The sequence below is a fragment of the Cimex lectularius genome, unplaced genomic scaffold (genome assembly GCF_000648675.2).
Source record: "Cimex lectularius strain Harlan isolate CLEC.00 unplaced genomic scaffold, Clec_2.1 scaffold223, whole genome shotgun sequence".
Taxonomy (NCBI): Eukaryota; Metazoa; Arthropoda; class Insecta; order Hemiptera; family Cimicidae; genus Cimex; species Cimex lectularius.
This window is the reverse complement of record NW_019392771.1, coordinates 686,994-710,976: the sequence shown is the minus strand read 5'-3', so window position 1 is coordinate 710,976 and position 23,983 is coordinate 686,994. Positions and strand designations below refer to the sequence as shown.

At 34.1% G+C, this 23,983-nt stretch overlaps 3 protein-coding genes across 3 annotated transcripts in view; 1 reads left to right on the top strand and 2 right to left on the bottom strand.

Annotated features, from left to right (window-relative positions):
- LOC106666791 (protein artichoke-like) overlaps positions 1-4,683 on the bottom strand; it is a 36,348-nt gene extending 31,665 nt beyond the window's left edge. Inside the window, exon 1 of the mRNA XM_014394244.2 lies at positions 4,519-4,683. The gene's annotated coding sequence lies outside the window, so the exon portion shown is untranslated. The remainder of the gene's footprint in view (positions 1-4,518) is intronic.
- A 2,238-nt stretch (positions 4,684-6,921) lies between these two features.
- On the bottom strand, positions 6,922-12,067 carry LOC106666822 (anoctamin-10). Its single transcript, XM_014394290.2, has 12 exons — positions 11,486-12,067; positions 11,150-11,423; positions 9,253-9,369; positions 9,016-9,191; positions 8,793-8,951; positions 8,520-8,727; positions 8,333-8,463; positions 8,171-8,257; positions 7,980-8,108; positions 7,724-7,915; positions 7,413-7,661; positions 6,922-7,340 (listed from the first exon to the last, which is right to left on the bottom strand). Exons 1-12 carry the CDS (start codon positions 11,663-11,665, stop codon positions 7,278-7,280), a joined length of 1,965 nt encoding a protein of 654 aa, XP_014249776.1. The 5' UTR covers positions 11,666-12,067; the 3' UTR covers positions 6,922-7,277.
- An 8,551-nt stretch (positions 12,068-20,618) lies between these two features.
- Positions 20,619-22,849, top strand: LOC106666697 (RNA-binding motif protein, X-linked-like-3). Its single transcript, XM_024227578.1, has one exon. It carries the CDS (start codon positions 20,760-20,762, stop codon positions 22,806-22,808), a length of 2,049 nt encoding a protein of 682 aa, XP_024083346.1. The 5' UTR covers positions 20,619-20,759; the 3' UTR covers positions 22,809-22,849.
- The last annotated feature ends 1,134 nt before the right edge of the window (positions 22,850-23,983 follow it).

Genomic DNA, 23,983 nt, shown 5'->3' with positions numbered 1-23,983 from the left:
GATGTGTTAAAAGTGTAGTTAACAGATTACTTCTCCACCCTTATAGTCTTATAATATAAAATCCATGAAGACAACACAATTACTTAGCACTCTAAGTGCTGTTGTAACATAATAAACAATTCTTCTGATGAACATTACATTTGTATTTCCTAATGCACAGTTTTTAACTGAGACGTGTTGATTGTGTTTAGAAAGTTAAGTGAACTTCAAAAGAGGAAGTTACTGAAATTCCTCCTGTTAAAAGTGTAACAAGCTGAATTTTTCATGTCTGTATATGCAAACTTAAAATTATTGAATTATAAAACTCCATGCATTTAGTACATTTTTCGATCGGACTCCAATAAAACAACTTCTCAATTCACTGCAGAACAGGATGATGCGCAGTGTTGTATAACCGACCGAACAAGTCAAAAAAGATTACTTTTCCTAGAGGAAATACGATGACAGTATCTCTAAAGTTCATCTTTCGTCTTGTCTCACCTGACCCATTTACATAAAATGACTCGTTTATAATTAAAGAAAGTATACCAGTTATTAAAAGAAAAGTTTAAAAAAACATGGGGAAGAAAGTCCAAATCATTGCTCCCAAAAAAACCATATTGGTTAAATAATTGTACAACTAAAAAAAGCCTATTTAAAAATAACAATGGATGTATATATAAATGAATATTTGAAACAAATTTAACATAAAGTCTGTATATATCCATTGGCAAAACAAACAAAAAAATACTTTCAAGATTATTACAAATGTTAAAAATTGAATAATTTTTCAAGAAAAATTCCACATAAATTGTCACACTTCCTTAAAATATAAATGCATTGTTTTATGTGACTTTTTATTACTTATATGTTCATTGCCCTATTCCAGTTACATGTGGATGAGTTTGTCTCTTCCGCAGTCTCGATCCGGTTGAGATAACTGATCCCATTCCGTAAGAAACTTCACGAAGTTGACTTTGCCGTCCCTAATGATATTGTGCATTTTGTTTCCTCGAAAGATTTCCTTTACAGTTTTCTTCTCGTAGTAATGACGCTGGATGGAGAGATGGCCTAAATACTAGATAGGTACTTTTGTAAAAAATTGTGTTCCACTTTTGATGTCTAAATTCAGTTGATACAGTTCGATCGAATAATCAAATAATTAGGAAGGTTGATTTCACTAAGTAATATGGTCGAAGTTCTTTCATTAATCGTGGCTGAAGAGAAACTGGTCCTCTGGGCCGGATCAAACGCTTAACGCAAATTAGTTAACTTGTTAGTCGATTTTCATATCCTACTCTATGAAAAATCTTTGAAAACTACTTTTTAAAATGCTGTTTACGGCTTAGCACAAATAGTGTGACATTTTTTCATGTTGTCTGCGGGGTAATGATCATGAAAAATTTGGTCATTAATGATCATTTTGGTCTGCGACTTTTCTTGCATTCAGACCAACACAGCAAGATGGGCAGAATAATCAACGACCAAATATTATTATTTATCTTGTTCAACCTAGTTTCTCTTTAAATTACTCATAATTCTTGTAAACATTATCTTAACGAACTTTCTTCTGGATACTGCAATACGAACGACTAGAAAATAACTTTTTATTTTATACCCTATTTTCTCTCTCTCTCTCTCTCTCTCTCTCTCTCTCTCTCTCTCTCTCTCTCTCTCTCTCTCTCACACACACACACACACACACACACACACACAAACACACACACACATCGACCGGATGATTCGCTATATGCAAAATCAGCTCTAACACTAAAAGTAGTGATGCAAAATTCTACAGGAATAAAGGCCGATGGTTCGCTGTCTGTCAAAACTGCTTTTAATTACAATGTCGCCTCGTGACGGATTGGGACCCGTTGCGACAATTTCCGCTAGTCCGAAACCTTCCGACAGATAAAAATTGTGAAAGATGCCACGCTCGGCGACTCCGCTCCACATTGCTTTTTCATAATTTAAAAATGACGAATCTCACATACACATGAAAATATACTGGATTGCATAACACACCTCATACAACAAATAATAACTCAGTTGAACTTTAATCAAATAATAACTTCCTTATTTTCTTTATCGTAATGAAAGCTTTTAATGGGAGTACGTATACGAAATTAAACCAACTTGAATAACTTCTCTAACAAAATGGTGGTACCATGTATCAAACAAAATATATCTAAATAAAGAATACGGCTAAAAAAGTAGAAAATATTATTAATGTAAACTTATTTTTTATTAAGCAACTTTTTCCTGGGAGTCTTAAGCAGAGTGAAGATAGCGAAGTGTTAATCACAGTGAACGGGGTGGACAGAGAAGATTAAGTCAAACTGCTGAGTGTTTAAAACCAGCCAAGAAATCTCCAATTTTTCTTTATGTTTACAACGAAGTATTTTACTTGTGGCGAAACGATCGATTTTTACCTATTAATCTATTATTGCATATATCTAAAATTAACAACAACAGGAAAAATAAATTCATGGTTTAAATTAATGATTGTGTAGTGGTCGCTAATCAAACATTACTTGTAAAAAATACACGAGAATTTTAAGTTGATTGAGAAAAAAATTAATCTGATCAAGGTCTGTTTAATCTCATTGTCCTTTTTTTCCAGAGGCTTGTTTTTCTCCTTCGTCCTTTTTGTATGCCTCGGTGAAAGTTAAATAAGAAGGAAAAAATTTTGACTTTCACTATAAAACAAACAAAAAAAATCGATCAGGTGTAAATTGATATTCAACTGATGAAGCCATGAAGGAATTTAAATGAACTATGCGAAAAGTTAGTTTTTAATGATCCAACTGTTAATCATTTACAGTTGAAAATACGATTAAAATACATTGAAAATATATAAAAGTATGTTTTTTTATATGCTTTTTAATCATTGGTCATCATATCCGGATCGGTCCTTTATCTCGCCAGACTGCGTTAATCAAAACAAGTAAAAAGAGCGAAAATATACGGACCAAGAGACTCACCGCGTGTACAATAAAATTAAATTCTTATATTTTTCGCAAATAAACAATACAAGTACCGTCAACATTTTTCTAATTTCTCTTTAAATCATTCAAAAATACAACGTTTATATAAAAAACTTACCATGAATTTTTTGACGGGTAAAACCCAATAACCAAATTATAATAATCCATCCAGCTTTTCAATCACCTTTTATTATTTAATATATATAAAGCACCGACGTACACATAACACAGGATTATTCTAAGGGAACACTTAGGCAATAAAATTGGACATACCACGTACCGAACAATCAAATTAAATTCTTATATTTTTCATACCAAATATGCAGTGCTGCTAGTCCTCTTGCAACTTGCAGACTGATCATAAATCTGGCTAAGTTGACTACAAATCGAGCTGTACCACTTTTGGTTTTTTTTATTAATCCATTCATCACTAGTGCTGGTCGACGACCGATGGGTCACGCATACATCGGCCCAATCGATATCTTCATAAAAAAAGAGCATCGGGTTTGTTAGAAATTATATGTCGGTCTGTATTAAGTAATATTTGGACTTGTCAACAGATAATGGAAGTAATCTTGTAAAGTGCAGCAAATGTCAATTTTAGAAAGATTTCATTCGTACTATACTTTGTTTTTAATTTTTTTTCCTGCATGCATAAAATGCAAAAAAAATTAAAATCTGTTGTTTTCCATAGGACAAACATTTTTGAAAATTAAACCATATTAAGCATATAAATGTGAAATATTTGGACCCGTCTGTGCTCGCTGTTTATAATTAGGCTGTATTTTAATCAGTTCACGATGGTCTTATCGTCATTTCTCCTTCAGAAAATCTAGAGACAAGAGTAATTCTGTTGACACCAGGTTTTTCACCAATTGATGCTATAATGCATTATATATTGGTTAAGTTACAATATAACTAATAATACAATCAAAATCCTAATGAAGGATATATACTTCGAAAGGAAGGAGGCTCTCAAATAAAAAGGAACTGAATGTTTTCTTTCAAATTGCCCTTATCCCTAATTTAGAATATTGGAGGCCGATAATTAATAAACACGGCAGAGTATTGCAGGAAATTAAACTGACAAAATGAGTTCGGCAGAAATAGGTCGTAAAGGCGATGCAGAAATCTGCATGAAGAAGCAACAAATGATTCAACAGGATAAACTTGTATCTCCCGCCAAATCCTACCATGCTTTTAATATCTGATTTTGTTTTTAAATTATATAAACAAAGAAATCAAACGTAGGTTGTATTATCAAAGGGGCAAATAAGAAAAGTCGTACAAATTAAGGAAAAAGTTTGACAAATTTGTGAAATTTCAAACAACTCGGCTTCGCGATCTCGACGACCTATGCTATATGTTAGATTTTGTTTGTAGTTTCGATTTTTGCGAACAATATCTTTTGAAAATTTAAATTTAAAGTATGACAGTTGTAAAAAGTAGGTCACTTGTAAGTGTAGAAGAAATTTAACTCTTTTTTTAGACCAATATTGCAAAAATGTTGACAAGGTTAAAACAGTAGTCTGAAAATCCAAATATACATTACCGGTAAAAATGGAATAGATCCCTTGTATGAAGTAGATCCCAAGGAAGAGAGGAGTAGATGTTGTCTGCACACGTTACTGGTATAGAACTGAGAAGTTGAGGTAGCAGCGTACCGAAGAAGGCTCCGGTCCATCGGAGCGAGACGTCTTCAAGCCTGTGGCGTCCCAGTACCACGCGACAGATTCCACCTAGTTATCAGATCCTTGGCACGCGACAGGGCCGAGAATGGGAATCCCCTTTTTGTGTCCAGCCCCTTTCTAAATGAAAGCTTTGCTCTTACCCAACCAATCTTCGCTAGGTTGCTTGTCAACAATTAGCGCCTTCCTCGTCTTTTATTCTCATAATAATAAGTCACACTTAATGACATTGGATAATTGTCATGGCATTCCTCGCGATTTCTTACAGGTTTGAGGAGGCATTTCTCTTTTGAAACCATTATTTCCTCTTTATCGAAGGACGGCTTCATAAATGACCTTAAGTAAAATGGCGCTTGTTGTACCGTCAAGAAGTTCAAATGATCAAATTTATCCGAACTTGCGGAAGGGACGATTTATATTTCTATTGACATGGAAGAAATGTTTTTGCCTCCTCCCAGGAATACCCTCAACGTATAATTAAATTTTATGCTTCCATCCCCTGAAATGTCAAAATAAAAAAGGTTCATTTTCGGTATAACTTTGCCATGTGACCATCCAAATTTTCTTCTGAACTTAGTGCCCTTTCGTTGCAAAACTGACAACGGTTTCCCAATTAAATTTGCACTGGTCTTTCTTGCAAGTTTTGCAACCGTTTCTTATGGTATAAACTGTTTATTCAGCTTAGTCTATACAAACAGAGAATATGATATGAATAAAATTGCGATAAGTTTGGAAAATCGCAAAATGGGGCAAAACACCCAGTTTTGGTTTTTCTCTTTTCTAATTTCATGACTTTTTACATATGTTAACCGTTTCTTATGGTATAAACTGTTTATTCAGCCTAGCCTAGACTAACAGAATGTACAATATGAATAAAATATCGATAACTTTGGAAAAAACAAAATAGGGAAAAACGCCCAGATTTGGCTTTTTCTCATTTTCTAATTTCATGACTTTTTACATTTGTTAACCGTTTCTTATGGTAAGAAATGGTTTTTGGGAATTTCTAAATCCAAATAAGTATGCTTTTGAAGGTTCTACTCTACAAGGATGCATCCACACAAATTATATTTTTCTTATAATTGTTCAATATGATATCAATAATGTATGCCAACTTTTGAGGATGTAATACGTGCTCGATATTTGCTAAGTCTAATTTCCTAACCTTACCTAACCCGTCCGTAGCCCTACCTATAAAAGTGGTTTTGATGGGATAAGTATATCAATTCAATACTTAAAAATTGATAGTTCGACTCACAAACTATTTTGCCAATGGATTTCGAGCATTTAAACGCTCAACGTTAGACTCTAAAGAGATCTACATACTCGTTTTTCAACAGAGATAGTAGTGTCCGGTAAACAACCCTACCTAAACTCAACCCCCAATCCCAATCCTAACTCTTACCTCACTTAACACAGCCTACTATTTGCCATAAGCACCTTAACTAACGAGTTTATAACTCTACGTAATTCCACAACTCTAGCCCATCCCTAGCTTAACCTAGTTCATCCTTAATCTAACCTAAACTAGCCCGTCCCTAATCAAACCTAACCTTACCCTAACCCTACCTAACCTAAACTAACCCATCCCTAACCCTAGCTAACTTAAGCCTACCTAACCTTAGCTAACCTGTCCCTAAATACAAAAATAGTCATAAAAAACGTGTATTTCCCGGCCAGAAACATGCCCGTCTTAAATGAACTATTCTACAAGACTTGCACTTTAAATAACAGGACAAATTCTTTTTTTTTATTTTGAACTGATCTTAGCCAGTTTTCTTAGAAAAATTGCAAAGTGCACAAAAATGAAAGTAGTCAGAATTTTGCTTCACCAGCTTATACCCACCCTATCATGTAAATTTATTCCATCTCTAGCAGCACTAAAGGGCTACAGGGCTACATTTCATCAAATATATACATATATTTTTTTTCTTAATTAATAACGCTATAAATGATATAAATTATATAGAACGTGAGATTTGTTTTTCATCTCAACCAAGATCTTAGATAAAAAGAAAATTAACTGAAATAACTATTATGTTAAATTATGAGTGCTAAACTTGTATGGATTACTACGTATAGATGTTTGTTTTGTTACTTCATTACTGTCAATTTTACATAATTGCCTCAGATGAAATGTTAAACAAAATACATTGCCACTAGTGACTTTCATAATGCTTATGCTGTTTGGAAAATTGATTAGTTGCTTTTGTTATATGTAATAATGTATAAAAATAAATATGGTGTTCTAAATGAATTATGTGAAATAAAAACAAAGATGTTAAATATAATTTTTTTTTTTAACAAGTCATACATGTATGTTAAAATACTTTGACATATTAAAACAGATGATAAATAATGAATTTTAGGTAGTTGACTGGACTGAAAATAAATAAATTCATGGTGGGGATTGCTGAAAATGAAATTGCTGTCAACCTGATGAAATGCCAAAAATATTAATTTTTGGATAAAGAAAGTTAAAACACTAAATAAAATATAAAAAATTTATAAGTGCACTTTCAAAAATTTGGTTTACAGTTTAGTTATTTTCATTAAAAATACATCACAAAAAGTACAGCCTAAATTCAGTCATTTTATCAATATTATTTTCTCTTTTACTCTTCTACAACTCTTCTAAAGTCTTCTTAGTAACAGAATCAATGTTGGCTTTATTTTTCAATTGTCTCTGCAACACACAGAAATGAAGATAAATTTATTTTTAGTGGACTACATACTATTTATTAAGGTAATTATTTACCTGCATTTTCAGTGCCTGTTTAGATAGATAATTTCCTTTGGCTAGCGCTATTTTCACCCACTCTGGCTTATCGGGAATGGCATAATGCAATATCTGTCTTAGAGCGAGCAGAATATGTTCCAAAATTACAAAATTAAGGAACCAACTAGTTTCAGAGAAAGAAGGAGCTGCATCCCTCAAGGCTGGGGAAAGGCTGAGCAACAGACAATTTGTCATGACAGAAAGAGCACACAAGGCTTTGAATAGACGCTGAAAATGCAATAAAATTTTATTCACATTCAGAAGTATATTGTTTCCTAAATTTATCTCACCTGCCATGCACCCGTATCTTTAACCTTTCTAGCCATAGGCCGTTGGTAAAAATTGCACAATTTATAAGCATCTAATCCCATTTCAAAAAAGTTGTTAACATACGCCCAAAACGCCGCCATAGGATATACTGCAGAAAATAGGAATACATAACCAAACTGGACAAAAAGCTCTAGATAATCATCATACGGATCCTATAAATTGATATTTATTATTTATTAGGATATGGAGAGCTTTAAATTTAGTAATGTAACATACATCATAAGGAACCATCGTTCTTTGTTCTAAAGCATGTTTCACTTGGAAATCTTCAGAATCGATTTCTTCTATCCCTACAATCTGCGAGACCAATTCTTTGTACGGACTTCCCTGTTTCGCTTTAGAACTCTGTAATATCAGATAATTATGATGAATATTAATATTGTCCATATTTCATAATTGTATTTCACCTTTTGAAAATAATGGATGGCTAGAGGATAAACAGTTTCTTGGAAGTTGTTGAGTATCTGAAGCATGATGAGCAAAGTTGCCAGTTGCTGTAATGTTATTGTACAATTTGTTTTTAAGAATAAATATCTCTTTATATTAAAAATTGATAAAATTTAACTTACATATCTCAATAACTCGATATCCTGAATGACAAATGCAATATAAAAAAGAGACATGAAATTATTCACAAATTCAAATAGTACAAGTTTTGTTACTCTGTGCCTATCATATTGAGACTGTGTTCTATGATTTTCTGGAAAAATCATTATAAATAATTAAATAATTACTGAATAAAATCTAAATACATACCCCACTCTGTAAGGAAAGTTGCAAATCTTCTGTATACTAGATTCATTAACACAACTACGACAGCGTAAACAACGCTTGGTGCATAAACAACCCACTGGGGTATTGATGGAATCTGTTTAAGTAAATCTTCCACCCAAAATGAGAACAGCATTACACCAAAAGCGCCGATCATACAAAGGACAACAAGTGGAAGTGACACACAGTACATCTTTAAAATAAGATTAATATAAAAATACAATTCACGCATCTTTTCATTCTGATACTTCTACTCACTTTTAGATGAGTTTTAAACCTTGGAGCTTGTGGAAGAAGTTTCCCTGTCACAACATCCACTCCCATTACACCCATGAAGTTGGGTCTCGGTTCATCAAAACTCGTCATTGATATTGTACCCCAAACGTACGCCAGCTCCGAACATTTTCTATTCCACAGCTATATATTTTTTAGGATTTCAAAATGGTCCACATTTGACAAGTACTTATTCAGATTTACAAACCTCAAGAAACAATGTCGCACATATTATGTTAATAACACAGAAAAATGCCAAAGTCACTGGTGGAAGTATCATCTGAAGGAATCCCAACACTGATGGCACCATTAGGGCAGTCGTGTAAAATCCAAGAAACTGAAAATACAGTGCTATAGATTCCCCGAAGTACATTCTTATATCCTCTATAAACAAATGCAAACATCTATCAAATCTTTTACAACCAAAAAACAAAAATAATGTTACCAAAATGTCGCTCATCTAATATACTCTTGTACCACGAGCCTCCTATTTTTTTAACAAGTTCCTGATCATGAAGTGGAAATACTTGTTTGATCAGTTTGTAATGAAGACATGCAGAGACTAAAAAAAAGACGCAGAATACATTTTTTTAAATAAAATTATATAGCATACAAAAATGGTAAAACATAATATGACAGTTCAATTAATTAAGGTTTTAAGTTGAAATAAAAAAGTCAATGTCACGAGCGGGATTTGAACCCACGATCTTCGGCTTGATACGCCACTAGTCTACCACTTGAGTTATCTTGACTTCGATCCCCTCGGGCACTAACTTTCCATCTCAACCGCACCTTTTTGAAAAATGGCAAAAAGGAGGGAAAATTCAAAAAGGTGCGGTTGAGATGGGAAGTTAGTGCCCGAGGGGATCGAAGCCACGATAGTTCAAGTGGTAGAGTAGCGGCGTATCAAGCCGAAGGTCGTGGGTTCGAATCCCGCTCGTGACACTGACTTTTTTAGCTCAACTTAAAACCTTAATTAATTGAATTATATTACTTGGTCAAGCGGACCACGAAAAATAGGGAATAATATGATAGTTTCATAATATCAGCCATTTGATAATTTGGTCTTTGAAATTTATTTGTTCCAATTTTTTTATAAACCTTTGGGTCTTTCTTCTGTTGTAAATAACTAATATAAAATAAGTTAGGCATTTTGAGTGAGTATAGCTTTTTTCCGTCAAATTAACCCTATCTAATTTTAAATTAATCTTTTTTTAATTTCAAATAAACCCTATAACTTCAAATTAATCTTTTTAAATTTCCAATACCATTTCTATAAAGCAATAAAAACATTAAAAACCAAATGAAAATTAATTGCAATAAAAATAAAAATATACGTATAAGTAAACATAAAAACAAATGTTTCTTTTATTAATCAGTCAGGAATTTTTTTAAAATATAAATATTAATACATTTAATACATACATACAACATTGCTTTGAAGAAATGGTTAATTTGAAATTAAAAAGAGTGAATTTGAAGTTAAAAAGGGCTAATTTGAAATTAAAACAGATTTATTTGATGTAAAAAAAATTTATATATTGCCAAATTTGCAGTTTTGTTTTTTCCTCTTTCGCTTAGATTATTAGCTGATAAAAATTTATGCTTTTTATAATTTCTACATGATATCATCACCAGCTTGATAATAAGTTATGGTTAGGGTGCGTCGGTAGCTGCAACATAACACGTTAACACAGAGCTTATTACTGTAAGATAAAGGTCACAGGTTCAAATCCAGCAGGAGTGCATTCAAACTCTACATACAATTTTTTTTTCTTTTTTCAAAAACACCCTGAGGGTTGATATGACTCATAAAACATATAGTCAAAGGCAATCAAGTTAAAAAATGTTCAACAGTCTGAATGTATCTTGTTTTCTTTTATATTAATATAAAATTACCTGAATGTTTTAATTCTTGCATGATATATAAGATTGACATCAATTGTAATTGAAAAGAACATTTCTTATAATTAATTTTAAAATTTAATTTTTGGCATGACCCGTAGGCTGTTTATAATTTAATTCTTCCTAGCGTCTCTGTCAAATGATTCAATGTATACTTACAAATGCATATATTATAATTAAAGTCTATAGTTGCTAAATTTCTTAAAATTATATTGATCAGTGAGGAAGATATTAAATTAGCACATATACATGCATAGATATTAAAAGATCTGAATTATGAGTATTGTTCATCCCTTTTTTTGTCATATTTTCTAAAAATTACAAGCAATCAAGTATTTAGGGTAAGATTTTGTATGGAGGTAGATCCAAAAAATAACATTAATTTTTATTTTAAAAAAGTGAACGCAGTTTTGAAGATGTTAAAACATTTTACTCACTGATTGATTGACCCACATACAATGGATATTCTGTATAGCCTAGGATGCACATTTCGTGCGACAACGCCCTCACATTTTCGATTTCATGCCTTACAAGCACCTGCTTTTCAGCAGCAGTCAAGAGCTGATCCTTGAAGTCCGCCTCGATAAATTCTTCCAGCTCATCAACCATAAACTCCCTCAGTACTCCGTTCTTATCTTTCTTTCTTACTTCCTGTTCCTCGGCCAGTTCCAGAAGTTTTTCCTCGCTGCAGGTCACATGTAGTAATAAATTCTGAAAAAGATAAATGTTTTGGTTTGAAGAAATCGCATAAATTTAATAACAAGTAGCCTTACCTGGCTGCTAGACGAGGGCTGCTTCCTGACTATCAACTCCGCGCCTCCACTTTGCTTGCTCCCGGTAAGTTTGTAGACGAGCCATTGGGCTGTTTTCAGTTGGATTTTCTTGCTGAACTCCACCACTATATAAGTCGGTGGGAACGACTTGGTTTTACCCTCTTTAAATTTACCAACCATTTTTGTTTTAAATATACTTTTGGTTTTAAAATATGACTAGGAAAACCTCAACACAACAAAGGGCTTAAGCTAAATGGTCAAAATTAAGGAAAATGGATGTGACTGTTCCATTTTGTCAAATAGCAGAAATGACAGCAACCAAACCTGAATTGTGTTCTAGACTTTCTGAGAAAAAAATACCTTTGTACTAAAATTAGACTGGTGACATCACACAAATAAGTTAGTAAATGTCTCAACCAATTTAATATCTTCGAAAACACAGATAATAAAATAGATTGGTCTAGTTTATAAAATATCGGAATATTATTTGCACAAGCTATCTCTGATAGTTGGATTTATTCCAGTCAAACTGGAAAAAAATTCCGTTAACGTTGACGTTGTCAGACAGGACAGTCTTTTGAATATGCTTATAACTTTATAAGCAGGTTATTTCTAGATTGATCACTGATGAGGATCTCATCATCATGACGTCATCGTGACAATAGTGATATCAATCTGTTATTAATATACATATATCTAAATATTTACTATCTATATATGTTTAATAACAGTTAAAAGTGAAGTTTGGTTGAAAGTGCATGAACTCAAAATATTGTAAAGGAGAAAATATTGTAGAGAAAGGTTTTGATTTTAGAGGTTAAAACTTATAACTTTTGACTTTGATCAAAAGCAATGTAGTATTGTAATGAAGGGAAGAAGTGCTAATAAGTATCAATTTTGTATAAAATAAGCACTATATATATACTATAAACATGTGATTGATGGCATTCAGGTTTATTTCGTGTCTAGTGTGGGAAAAAATCAGACAGTTGGCACGAATCAGGGTTATAAGCCGGGCGAGACGAAATTCTGACTCCTTTCGTTTTTGCGCATTTGCACCAATGCTGCACGATTTATTTTAGTTAGTCTGAAGTAACTTAGTAAAAGTAAAAATTAAGAGCTCTTCAGTTTGGAACAGGTCTCCAGTGCAAAACACGTTCACATTTCACACAGACCAAAGCAACAATTTAAATAAACCTGTTGCAAACATTAGAAGAAATAACGAAATGCCAAAAAGCGTCTGAAAGACCAAATCAGCGAGTTTAGGCAGACCATACTGATCATTTACGACCAAATTACAAATTTATATACTGTTCCTCAGAGTATATGTTCCGCCATTAATTCTTTTTCCTTGAAATATTTGCAGTGGTGTTTCTGCTTCTCCATGTTTACACATATGACTCCGGAGTCTGCTGTGTACAGTTAGCAGTCCTACTATCATTCTAGTTCTAACTCGTCCTTGGTTTAGCAGTTCTACCGTTTGTTCCTGCGATGGTCCTTTGATGAACTTTTTCGCATGCCTCTGTCCAGGAATATTGAAGCCCTGACGTATTCTTAATCTGATAAATCTACTTTTTTGGCAATTTGGCATGCCCCAAAAGGGTTTTAGACCAATAGGTGTCCTCACCGAACTTTCCTTGATAAATTTATCAGCCTCCACTTTGCCTCTCTGCCCTGTGGGCACAGGTACTCAAAGGATAATTTTGTTGTTGCCCCAATGCCATAAAACCGGGCTTATTATTATTATAACAAGGCTGAAAATATATTATTTGCAAAAATGAAAAAAATCCTCCAAATATCACTATGAAGCATACACCCATTGTTTGAAGTGAGTGTAAATAGTCCTTTCTGGAAAGACATATTAAAGTAAGGGCTAATTTTAATTTCTCTATTCTTAAAAAAACTTTTTTAATAAAAAAAATTACACACTTTTGTAAAAGTTTACTATAACAGATAGAAGAATTGTTGTGTGAGTTTATTGGAGTTTTTTAAATTTGGATATTACGATTGCATTTTGGAAATGTTCATTTATAAATCCAGTTTTCTCTCCCCTATCAAAAAGACTAGCTTAAAAGACAACGGTTAATTTCTTTCTTAAATTGACTATTCCAGTTAAGTAAATCAAAAGAAAATGGTTGGCCAGGAGTGACAGACTATAGTGCCTGAGAAGCATTGTTTGAACACATTAGATTTAAAAATTAAAAGTACGTTATCAAATTTCAATAATTAAATTATTTCCTATAATGAAATGATTATTTATGTACGTAACTGTGTACATAGTTTTAATAAAAATAATAATTGGCCTCAGATCAAATGTGGACATACATAATTAAAATGTTGTATTTAAAAAAACCTTCAATACATTGACAAGTAGATCAATTATAACGATAAATTTCAAAAATCCCGAGATGCATAAATCAAATACTCCTAGAAATGTTTTTTTTCTAAATATAAGAGAAAAAAATCTAAAAGTCTTCGATTACTACCGAGGAACCTGATTAAACTTTCATACGCATTCTAATTAGAGGTAATTATCGCAATTTAAGCAAGTTGATTGAAAAGAAGGAAACGCGATACGCATCGTAATTACAAGAGAAGAAAGCCGGAGGACTGCCAAGGATTTAAAGTTTACATTCCCGATCAAAATTAACAAGGACAATTAAAAACAGAATCACCGTAGGACAATTTATTACAATACTTCATCACCTTGCTACAGAAACCTTAAAGCGTAAAGTGGGGTTCAAATGATACGCGATTTATCATATTCCAATACATCATATTCCAATCGAATTAAACTAAAATGAACCTGGAAAAACATTCGGTACTTAAAAATATTAAGGGTAGCAGCAGCTTTGTTAAGTTGTGCTAAAAGGGAAAGAACACCGTACACATTTCATGTGACTGCGAAGTTAAGAAGGCTTAGTATGCTCACGGGCAAAGAAATGTTTACTGAAGCAAATAGCAGTTGAATAGCCAGTACCAAAGCTATGGAAGCTAATAAAATGCTAGATGGTGATCCATATGAAGAGGAGCATAATAGTGTTAGTGTGGTCGTTTCCAATCGTTTTGGATCTTTCGACGCAGTTTTGGCTATCAGACGCTTTCCTCTTCTTGCCATCTTATGTGGTGGATTTGAGTACTTTTGTGTTTAACTGACCTATACTACAGAACTGTAAAAACACCCGCATTTCCCACAGCTGCTGGACTTAAAAGCACGCCGGAGGAAGCCACCCATTATATGGGACAAATGTTTGAACGCTATGCCAATCAAGTTGGGCAAGTGCAGTTTCCTGAAGAACTGGCAGGTAAAGCCGTGTATATGTCAAAAGCCTTTGGCGAATCAATGGCGGAAATTTCTAGCCTCATGGAAGGCGCAAAAAATGCAGGTCTGCAATTCGGTGTTAGTATTGACGAGCAATTAGCTGTATTAGGGGAGCTACAAAGAACACTAGGCGGCGAGTCATCCGGTCCTCATGAAGCATTTATGAAAACGGCCGCAGACGGGGCGAATAAACTCATTTGTGAATGCATCTGGTCAAATGCTTGAAATGTTAGATTAGTTACAGGCTAAGCGGCAAGTATTGAGGGAAATTTAAAAGCCCAAAACGATATTGAATCCGCATGCTAAGATATACAATTTCCGAGATATTATTTGCTCTTATTCATTTCATATTTGAAATAGTTTTGTGGGAAAATAAAAGTAAACGGAAATGTAAATTATGCAAGTCTCATGCATTTTCAGCTAAAGCCGGCAATCAGTCTGATTATGTCCCGAGGTGCTTGATGTGAAAAGGATTCCGTCGTACAATTCCTTAAACCAACGGTCTGCATCGTCTTATTAATTTGCACTGTTCTAATTCTATGGTAATTGTATTCTTCCGACAAGTGTGTTTAGAATATCAATAGCCCGACGATGACTCTCCCTCATTTATTTTATGATTCTTTCCAAGGTGTTTGGTTACCATACTAGGGCTCCGTATGTGCCCGTTGTTATACAGCCAGTAAACTATTTTTGTATTTATACCCCATGCCTTACTACTACTACTCATCTTTGGCCCTCAGTTACTCTTACACTTTTTGTATGTTCTATATGTCCCTTCCAGGTGAGATTTTGATCTGGAGTGCCTAAATATTTCATTTCCCTGTATAAACTTCTACTTTTCTTTTTTTTAAAGAAGGAACTTTTAGAATACGTATTCTTTGTGTATGGTACTAGTCCGATTTTGCTCAGTTTTCACCAGTACATCAGTACACCTTTTTCCTAATTTTACAGGAAGTTAAATAGTCATCAAATTTGCCTCCTATTATTTCTACTATGCCATCATACTACTTGGTCACGGGTCAAAATTGTATTTGGCAGCTAGCAGGGATATCGTAGATATTAAAATACAAAATTTACGACTGAGCGACGTAGCAACATTTTTAGCAAGTGTATGTATGTATTTCACTCTCAAATTTTTCGCGTTTCAAATCCTCCGATTTTTTTAGAAAACCACACAAGTAGTGATAACTTTTTTTTTAAATGGGCGTTTCAGGATTATATACATCATCAAGGCAAAAAGTCTTTTACTATATGACAGGAAACAGTTGTTTAGAACCTGATAAAGTACATGATTAAAACAATAAAATAAATATTCAGATATCGTGAGATGCGGTCGGGTGTGATGTAGGTTTCAGAAAAACATTTTCTTTATCGTGCCAACGTTTCGATCTTTTATTGAGATCATCTTCAGGGCTCAAAGTGTTTGTCTTCTGTGTAATTGTGCCATCCTTGTGTGTCGTGTGAATGAAATACATGGCACTCTCAACACGACACACAAGGATGGCACAATTACACAGAAGACAAACACTTTGAGCCCTGAAGATGATCTCAATAAAAGATCGAAACGTTGGCACGATAAAGAAAATGTTTTTCTGAAACCTACATCACACCCGACCGCATCTCACGATATCTGAATAACTATCGATTAACGGTCACTAATCTCTACACAATAAAATAAAACTTTTCCGGAATTTTTGTTATTCCATTCTTATTTTTATGAACACGTCAAATCTAAACTTTGTTGAAATAGTCTGAAGTATATTCAGGCCAACGGTTAAACGAATGTTGAATTTGGATAAAGTCCGAAGAAGTTATTCTTTACTTTTTTATTGCAATGGAAATTTCTATTTGATGGTTTTACAGGGCGCTTATAATCCCCTTTGGCATACTTTACTGAAAGCAAAGGTGGTCGGTTTTTGGTTGATTTTTGTACATTTTTATACATCTAACCTTATTGAATATAATCTTTTTTTACCTTGGTACCATTGGTAAGACCAAGAACACCAGGATAGGCAGACCAACATGATCGATAACGGACAAATTCCAAAATTGATGTAACTGGCTACAATTAATTATTTCTTCTTAGGCTACGCTACCTATGTTAAGGTATCCTAGACTTTACAATCAGACTATCGACCACCAACAACTATGAGTGGCTATAGTACACCTCCTTGGGGGCATGCTTATTGTGTTATTATTAACGTCGATTGATGCCCAAATTTCGTTCTGTTACTCCATTTTTTAACATTGATATTATCCAGACTATGGCCGAGTTGCCTATATCTTTTTTGTTGGTACTGCATCAATGGAGTCATACGAGGTGTTATAAAAACCAACTTTTATTTGACATTAAACACTATTGTGTTATTTCTTTTTCCTCCCGTTTTTGTTACTTTGCTCTACCACATCGTTTTGTGCAGTATAGTGTATTTGCCCCTCTGGCAGGCGTGCTCTTGTTATGGAGTGGGTGTTTTGCAAGATGGTGTTCTTTTATTGTCTTCTTTATGAAGGATGTACGGCTTTCAGTTTAACAACAGTAGTACCGATTTTCTAAGAAAGTTTCTCTAATAACAACAATTATGGTTCAATAATCTGGCGATTATAGGAAAAGAGCGTGATTTCTTTGGTAGGTAACAAACCATGCAGAAATTGTATCCTTGATTCCCGCTCGACCTTAAATTCAGGCCTTAGCCGGCTTTTCTTCATCGATAAAATTCAATTGTTTTGAAAATAGCACAATTAAAAATAATTGCATTATATACTATTTTTTTCCGGAAAGATTAATATTTTTAGCATATGTTGATGCGTAGAGAAGAGAAACCTAACCTAAACCTTGACATTTTGACGTGTGAAAATTATAGTTATTACAAAACAACTAAACCTATCAAACTCACAATCAAGGTAATATTGAACAATTATATTATTGTAATAAATATTCCCTAAATAATAACATAATTATGTGAAGACATTTCAAACGTTAGTACATTTTTATATATACATATTACTCGTTTTATATTTAAACTTTGACAGATTTGGTTACAATTGAGACACATAATCAATAATTGATTAAAATAGTATTGTAAGTTATTTTTGAAAATGTGCTTTAGGGAGGATTCTGGCAGAACGAAACGATAAAAAAATTGATGATAAATGAATCAAAAATATTTTTTAAAAACCTGTTTTAAGGGTCAGGCCACAAAATATTCATGTTTCAGATTCATTGGAAGGTCATTTTAACAAATTAAGGTGTTAGGTCAGTGAACCAAATAGTCAGGAATTGTGCTAAGTTGTGTTAAAGTCACAATGTTAAAAAAAAAAAAAAAACGTTTACAATGGAAGAACAAAAACGAAATGATTAAATTGTGAAGGTTTCCTTTCAATGTTTGAATGGTGGAAAAATTTCGAAGAGAGATGACCAAAAACTTTGCATGTGCTGGCAAATCGCACGGCGGCAATTTAGTGGACTGTATTTTTTTATTATTACGATTTTTTTGTTTTAGAGAGAGGCAACTTATTTTATATTTCTTCTCACTTTTGGTACAGATAATCCTCCTATCTAGCTGGTTTCAACCATTCAAATTGGTTAATCTAAGCAAATGGGATCAACCTACCATTCAAATTGTCAGCTGCAACAGGCGGCAGATTATCGGATGCAGAAAGTTAGGTATAAATTCACTAGTTTGGTGGTCCGCTTGACCAATTAATATCTTTCAATTAATTAAGGTTTTTAGTTGAAATAAAAAAGTCAGCGTCACGAGCGGTATTCGAACCGTCGATCTTCGGCTAGATACGCCGCTGCTCTACCACTTGAGCTATCGTGACCTCGATCCACTGGGACACTAACTTGTCATCTCAACCCCACCTTTTGAATTTTCCCTCCTTTTTGCCATTTTTCTTGTCTATCTTATTGGGTGGGTTTGTGCAGTTTTTATGTAACAAAAGACAGATCTACTACTGAAGAAGATGATGACAACCGGTAACGACCAAATTACAAGTTACAAGTTCATCACCCAGCAGGCACCCAGGAGAAATCATCACACCAATTAACATTGAACCAAGAATCATAGATTCCCAGGATAATATGAGTAAGGATATTAAATCGGGTAAAATAGATCAATTCAATTGGACATAATGAAACATATGGAATCAAAAATTAAAACATAGCCCAATGAAAACACTGACAACGGACGGCTACGGATGTGGGATTACCTATTTTATCGACTTTTTTATTATAAGGTCGTAAAATATTAGATCATAGTCCGAATCCTCTTGCCAATGGACCTAGGAACCGAGAATTTTTTGGTTAAGTACCTAATTTAAGATTTGATTCAATGAGGTAAGATATGTGAAATGAGTAGAAAGTTTCTACTCACGGACAAAGAAATGTTCAATCAAGCATAATTATGAAACAAATGCCGTAAAAGCTAATAAAAAGGCTGAAACTAGATGAGCAGCTAGGAGGAGCTTAATAATTTGCAGTTTGGTTTTAAAAAATTCGCATCCCAATTCGTTTTCAAGCATTCAAAACTCTTGATTTCATCCAAATTTAATGTTAACACAATCTTTGGAAAGCAGAATAATTCTTCCTTCAGGGTATGTCAACAATATACTGTAGTTTTATCTTGGTCTACCTATCCTCCATGATTTGTCTGTCAGATAGGTTCGTCACTAGGTCAGAAACTATAGGTTCATCACCCAGCAGATCACAAGAGGAAATCTCAAAATAGGTTAACAACGTTAGATTTTATACTATTTTAAGTGAGAAACTATAAACTCCTTAGGTGTTTTATTTTTTAATCTACGGTTCTAATTTGTTTACAGAAGATTGGTGCATTGCGTGCAGTTTATATTGTTTTAAACGCCTGTAAAGTTTTTGTGGATCGGTTGAGTAGATTCAAAATTATCAGTATTTTGATGATTTTTGCGAAAAAATTTATATGGAAAAATACTTTGATTTTCCCAAAGATTTGTATTCGAGGTTTTTGATGCGTGCAGAAAATTAATATCAACTGTGTTTCTCGCTAAAATTATTACATACTATTTCATAAATAACGTATTTCAATATGTATGATACCGATGCTATCTGGCAATACTTTTAGCAAATAATTTTAGCAAAGTAGGTTAAAATATTGTTGTTTAGCAAAAAAACTTGCTATTAGTTTTACACACCTCCAAAAAATGCGAATACAATTTTTTGTGAAAAAAAAATGTTTTCCTTGTAAGTCTACGGTTTTTTCGAAAACTCAAAAATGGTGATAATTTTCAAACTATTCCACTTATCTACTGGATACTTTACAAGGATTTAGAACCCTCTGTACTTAGGGCACTTTTTACAAAAGTTTAAAACCCATTAATTTTATTGCTTTGTTGTTTCAAAAGTCGGGCAAATCTTAAATTAAGTGTCTTTTATCACATATCACGATATCTTTTACTGCCTAATTTGTAGATCACAACTGTAATAATCAATTAATTTATAGCATATCAAAATTTCCAATCATATGAACCAATAACATTTCTATAGACAATGTTGCATATTTTTATTTATTTATCCTCTCAATTATGATGCAAAAAATCTAATGTTTATGAAAAATGGTTTAAAATTTAATCTGAGGACCACAACAAATTTCTTTTGACGTACGTTTCGTTCCCATCAGCCCAAATAGTTGAAATTTTATTAAAACCCACAAAAATGCTTGCTTTATTGTTAGTTATTTTTTTTCCAAAGAACAAATATTGGGACAACTGTCTGAAAACATTTGAGGAGAAACCTTCAGTAATTAAGTTTAATCATTGTTATGTGCTGAAAAGTTATTCAACCGAATTAAATTTCTTTGGTCAGATAAGAAAGGAATACCATTATACACTTTAAGATGGTGAGGTGGGATACGTTGGGTAAGTGGGGAGTCGGTGGTAGAAAAAGGAGAGCTTTCCTTGATTGAAGTCAGTCACAAAATGTGTAAACTAACAGTGTTGTTTTGTGGAATTTTGTTAACATTAGCAGTTGTTGCCAGTGGCAAAGAGGAAGAGAAAAAAGGAGTCGAGAGTTTCGGATCTTATGAACATTCTTCCGGCGGGAGTGTCGGCTTTTCCGCGTCACACGATGGCGAACACAAACATCATCACGACAGTACGATCACAATGACGAAAAAGATACCTGTCCCGGATGTCGTCGAAAAGAAAGTTCCCTACGAAGTCAAAGTTCCCGTTGATAAACCTTTCAATGTTTACGTGCCAAAGCCTTACCCTCTCCAGGTCGAGAAAAAAGTCCCTTATGAAGTTAAGGTCCCAGTGCCACAACCTTACACGGTAGAGAAAAAAGTGCCTTACACTGTTAAGGTCCCAATTGAAAAACCTTACAAAGTAGTTGGAGAGAAAAGAGTCTCTTACCCCGTTGAGAGAAGACTTCCATATCCCCTAAAAGTACCAGAGAAGCCGTACCCAGTCCATGTCGCAGTAGAAAAAAAAGTACCTTACCCGGTTGAAAAGAAAGTGCCGTACCCAGTTAAAGTTGAAGTAGAAAAACATGTTCCTGTTCCAGTCGAACCCCACTACACAGGACGGGTTGAAAAGCCTGTTCCTTACAAAGTACAAAAAATTGTTCCTGTCCCAGTCAAAGTTCCAGTCAAAATCCCTGTCAAGGTTCCATACCCTGTGGAAGTTCACAAGAAGGAGCACAAGCCATCCCATGATCATGAAAACTTCGGCGGATTCAGCAGTGGAGGAGAATCCTCGGTATCAGCTCATGGACACCATGGTACTGAAAATGGTGCCGATCAATCTCATAAAAAACAAGAATCAGAAGGAGGCTTTGGCGAATTCCACGATTTCGGAGGGTTCGAAGACTTCAAAGGATTTGAAAAATATCAAGAATCCGAAGGTTCCAAGGAATCTGATGATAAACACAAAGAATCGTCTGGTTCAGAAGGAAAGCATAGTTTTCACGGTTTCGAAGGCTTCCAAGGTGGTTTCGAAGAACCAACCGGTTCAGGAGAAAAACATAGTTTCCATGAATTTGAAGGTTACCATGGCGGCTCTGAAGAATCTTCCGGTTCAGAAGGAAAGGATAGCTTCCATGGCTTTGAAGAATCCCGCGGTGAATCCAAAGAATCTTCTGCCTCAAAAGGAAAGCATAGTTTCGAAGGTTTCTATGATGAAACAAAAGAATCATCCGGTTCTGAAGGAAAACACAGTTACGGTTTTGAGGGTTACCACGACGGCTTTGAAGAATCTTCCAGTTCAGGAGGAAAACTTAGCTTCCACAGTTTTGAAGATTTTCACAGTGGTTCCAAAGAACCATCCGATTTAGAAGGAAAACATCATTTCGAAGATTACCACGATCGCTCCAAAGAATCGTCTGGTTCAGAAGGAAAACATAGTTTCGAAGGTTACCACGGTGGCGCCAAAGAATCGTCTGGTTCAGAAGGAAAACATAGTTTCGAAGGTAAACACAGTGGCTCCAAAGAATCATCCGGTTCAGAAGGAAAACTTGGTTTCGATGGGTTCCACGAAGACTCCAAAGAATCTTCTGGTACCGAAGAAAAGCTTGATTTCCATGGTCTTGATGGGTTCCACGAAGACTCCAAAGAATCTTCTGGTACCGAAGAAAAGCTTGATTTCCATGGTCTTGATGGGTTCCACGAAGACTCCAAAGAATCTTCTGGTTCAGGAGGGAAACACAGTTTCCATGGTTTTGAAGGTTTCCACGGTGGTTCTGAAGAGTCCTCTGATTCAGGAGGAGAGCTCAGTAATCCTGGATTTGAAGAGCAATCTGACGACTATGCACTTGACTTCGAATCGGATGGAGTATCTTCTGGCTTCGACCAAAGTGGTTTTGAATCCCAAGGGCACACTCAAGTTTCAATAAGGCCAAAGGTAAAACACACTGCAACCGTCGCCAAGGATAAAGAAAAGAAACCTTTCACCGGAATCAGCTACATCGAGACCAAGACAGTTATGAATGGAAAAGAAGTTGGTTATACAACGAAAGTCCAACATGGATAGTAGTACATGTGACACTATCAAAATTTTGTTATTTTATTAAATTGTTACCATCTATGTTTTATTTTATTATTTATTTTTTGATTATCCCGGCATAACTATCCCACAAATTTTATGAACATAAAATGTTACAATGTTGAATAATTAAACATATACTGTAAGACCGTAGAAAGTTCAGCTTTTCTCCTTGCTGTTATTATGCACCACAAACAGTGCGTAAAAAAATAATTTAAAGAACCGATACAGTTATAAACTGACAAAAGTACAAGAAAATTTTTGATCTCCCCAGTTTTGAAGAGTCATAACTACGAATTGGCTACCTTTACGATTTTATTTGTAATAATGCAGGTTTTTGATGTTTTTATTTAAAAAATTCACGAATTTTGTTGGTATTAAAAGATATTTTTATTACATAGATACGTTTTTATCATGTTAGAATTGATCTTTACATTCTGAGATATAAGTTGATTTCCAACCAAATATGCCATGTTTTTTCCGTAGACTCTACAGCCGGATTGACAGATGGAAAAAATATGGGAAAATTAAAACGAATTAGTGTAAGTATGTACAAAGAGTACCGATATAAAACAGTCTAGATATGACAATAAATTCTACATTAAAACTGAAAAGAATGAAAAGGAGAAGAAATGTTTAAAAAATGTTTTTAAAGATAACACAGAGGGCGTCGGTGGCCGCAACGTTTTAGACGTTGACATGGCAATCATCACTGTAAGGTCTTAACCTAAGGTCCCGGGTTCGAATCCAGCGGCCCTGCTTTCATATATTCATAGGCTATGTTCATATAACCTCGTAGTTGAGATACCCTGTTGAGATGTTTTTTTAGACTTTGGATATTTCCTTAGTTTTATAAAGTTTTTCTAGATATTTTGACCAAATTTTAACAAGATTGATGCACGAAATCAAGTTGAACTAGTCGACAGACTACATTCGCTAACTTTCGATTTTTTCGATTTTGAACCCCGGGTTGAATCAAGAGTTGCGAGTTAGCGAATGTATCCTGTCTACTATTTCAACTTGATTTTGTGTAACACGTAATTGTTGAGAAAAACATCGAAAAAAATGTATTGTCTGTTTCCATGTAAATCGACCTGCTGAGTGGATTGGAAAAGGTAGGACGTAACGTAGGGCACATAGTTTTCAAGAAAAACGCAAAAAAC